The sequence below is a fragment of the Anarrhichthys ocellatus genome, unplaced genomic scaffold (assembly GCF_004355925.1).
Source record: "Anarrhichthys ocellatus isolate YVR2014 unplaced genomic scaffold, GSC_Weel_1.0 scaffold29, whole genome shotgun sequence".
Classification (NCBI taxonomy): Eukaryota; Metazoa; Chordata; class Actinopteri; order Perciformes; family Anarhichadidae; genus Anarrhichthys; species Anarrhichthys ocellatus.
In genome coordinates this window covers 4,470,860-4,473,351 of record NW_022280059.1, presented here as the reverse complement: position 1 = coordinate 4,473,351, position 2,492 = coordinate 4,470,860, and the positions used below count along the sequence as shown (strand labels likewise).

Sequence of the window (2,492 nt, the reverse complement as noted above, 5' to 3'; positions counted from 1 at the left end):
TATATATATATATATAGTGAGTGTTAGCAAGTTGCATTAATTTAAACTCGCCTAGAAGAAAACATGAATGCTGACGATCTATTAAGACCATGGGCTATTGGTACAATTCAGCCTCTTGTGGACGGAATTAGTATCACAATAAGAAATGCGCTTGGAAAATGCTTCTTTTTACCTGATAAATCATAAACACAGGGGAGAAAACAATTTAGATCACACATCGAAAAAATGGTTCACCGGAATTCTATTCTCACTTGCCTGTCAGGACTTCCATAGATGAGCACTTTACCCATTAAATCATTATTTATTTTTCCATTCATGTATGCCCCGTGTGTGTGTCTGATGAAATGTTTGAAGTCATTGCCACTTCAAGTCAAATACTTCAGATGCTCCAACCAGAGCAGTTCAAACAGGCAAAGCATTAGTTATAACTCCAGAAGAATCCTGGAAACCAATTATTGAGGCTGTAATTAACAATACTTGTTGCATTGGAGTTTTTTCAGCCTTTGTTTAATTAAGAGCATTTAGGGATTGAAAACATTATGACTTGTTTTATATTGAAAGGTTTGCAGGACGCATTCTATTGTGAATGCATGACTTTATTATCATTGGGTATAAGCCGAAATAAGATTCCTGCATTAATCACATGGACATAAATTGTTTTTTCAATAAACTCTCTCTCCTCGTGCCCTTGGGATGCAGGAAGTAAAGCAATATGTGAATGAGAAACAAGAGCTGTGCAGGGCTGCTGAGCATGATTGGTTGTGAATAACTTGGATGCAGTGGCTGCAGTAATAATGTTCGTTCTTATCACCCCTTCCATGTCAGGCTCTGTCCCTGCACTGGCTTTTCCTCTCTCCCTCTGTTAATCAGTGTCGGCATGCAGCGGCACTCGCCATCCTCCTGCAACCTCAGGGAGCCTCATCATTGATTACATTGACTGGCTGTTGAAGGAGCAGGATAGTCAGGTGTCTGCTGTCGTTGTATCTGTCGTCATAGCGCTGTCCCCATTTCAAATGAACATGGGTCCAGCCAAGGTGGAGTTTGGAGTTTATCAGGGCTGAGAGGAAGAGGGGAAGACATCGGGCAAGGTGACCAATTTTCCCTGAAAGGCTGTTGCTGTTGTATCCGGCCCAGTTACTGCCATTTAATACCTCCGCAAATGTAAAAGATTTTGTCAGTGTGTTTCTACCTGGCTGGCTGCACAGGATGAATAAGCAATGAATGAATATATGCCAGGTTTTACAGCCAAAAGGGAGCCTTTGTGCTACAGTGAGTGCTGCTAATCTCAAGGGGATTCATGTTCGTATTGTTATAAGTGGTAATATATGCCACATCCTCTATTTTCTGATATGTGTGTGTGACTGAGCTTTGTGTTGTATGGATCTGTCTGTTGCTGCAGCCCATTAGTGTGCTTTATTCAGTGTATTCGCAAACCTTTTTTGGTGAAAAATAACTTGACATATTGAATAGGATCTTACCGTGTCAAAATTAATCCTTGTGCCAACCAAAGCAATGCAGCAGCAGCTCTGTGATGCGACAGTTAATCAATGCTGGCTGTCATATTCTGTCATTCTTCTATATTTGCACGACAAACATACACCTGCTGACAACATTTGGCCCGTCAGATGTTGAATGAGGTTCATGACAGAGATTTATTGCGATGTGAAGCCTACTTTGGAGTGCCAAAGTCACCTTAAGTTGGCAGAGGCATTGTGGGTAGTTTTAATGAGATGTTGGCCAGCGTGATGGGCAGGTGTGACTATGGTGACCTTGGGCTGGCTGCCCGAGCACTATGTTGTGACCAATGCTACCTGGAAATCTGGAATACACTTTGGATGCAGCATGACTAATAACTAAACTACTCAGAATGACTTCTCCTTCATGCTATTTATATAACATATATTTTACTATCTGTTGATGTGCAAATTCTTGTGTTTACAAAGTGGAACATTGGCTCCTTGTGCCACACTCCCCGTCTAGGTTGTTGGGAAAACCTTTGATACGCACATTCAAGGTGAATCCAGTAAGTCACTACAAAGCTGATGATGGAGCGAAGAAAACTGAAGGTGTCATTGAAGGTGTCACTGTTTTGTCTGCTTTTTTAAAAAAAAAAAAAAAGGGATGACAACACACGGCATCAATGAGATAGATATTCCAAGGCAAACACATCACAGAGGAACTTGAGATCATGTAAAGAAAACCCAAAATAACATGTCAAGTAAAAATATAGACAAGACCGGTAACAAGACAACTGGAAGATATCTTATTTGGTTCCAATACTTTCTCAGCTTTATGGCTTCTCTCTCTGTCAAACTACAGATGGTCCAAGGCCGACCCAGAAAGAAATAATTTCTCTGCGGGCATTCATGCTTCTCTTCCTCAAGCAACTCATCCTGAAGGTACATCCCACCTGTCTTCATGCCTCGCAGCCCGTCACACGGCTTGATTTTCAGCTGCACAGAGAAAATATGGAGATCGTCAACCCCCCCCCC

At 41.6% G+C, this 2,492-nt stretch overlaps 1 protein-coding gene across 7 annotated transcripts in view; it reads left to right on the top strand.

Moving 5' to 3' along the window:
- nbeab (neurobeachin b) overlaps positions 1-2,492 on the top strand; it is a 159,893-nt gene that overhangs the window by 29,601 nt on the left and 127,800 nt on the right. For all 7 annotated transcript variants that reach the window (XM_031863774.1, XM_031863771.1, XM_031863773.1 and 4 more), the window contains one exon: positions 2,320-2,399. In XM_031863774.1, coding sequence (XP_031719634.1) covers positions 2,320-2,399 — 80 coding nt within the window. The remainder of the gene's footprint in view (positions 1-2,319; positions 2,400-2,492) is intronic.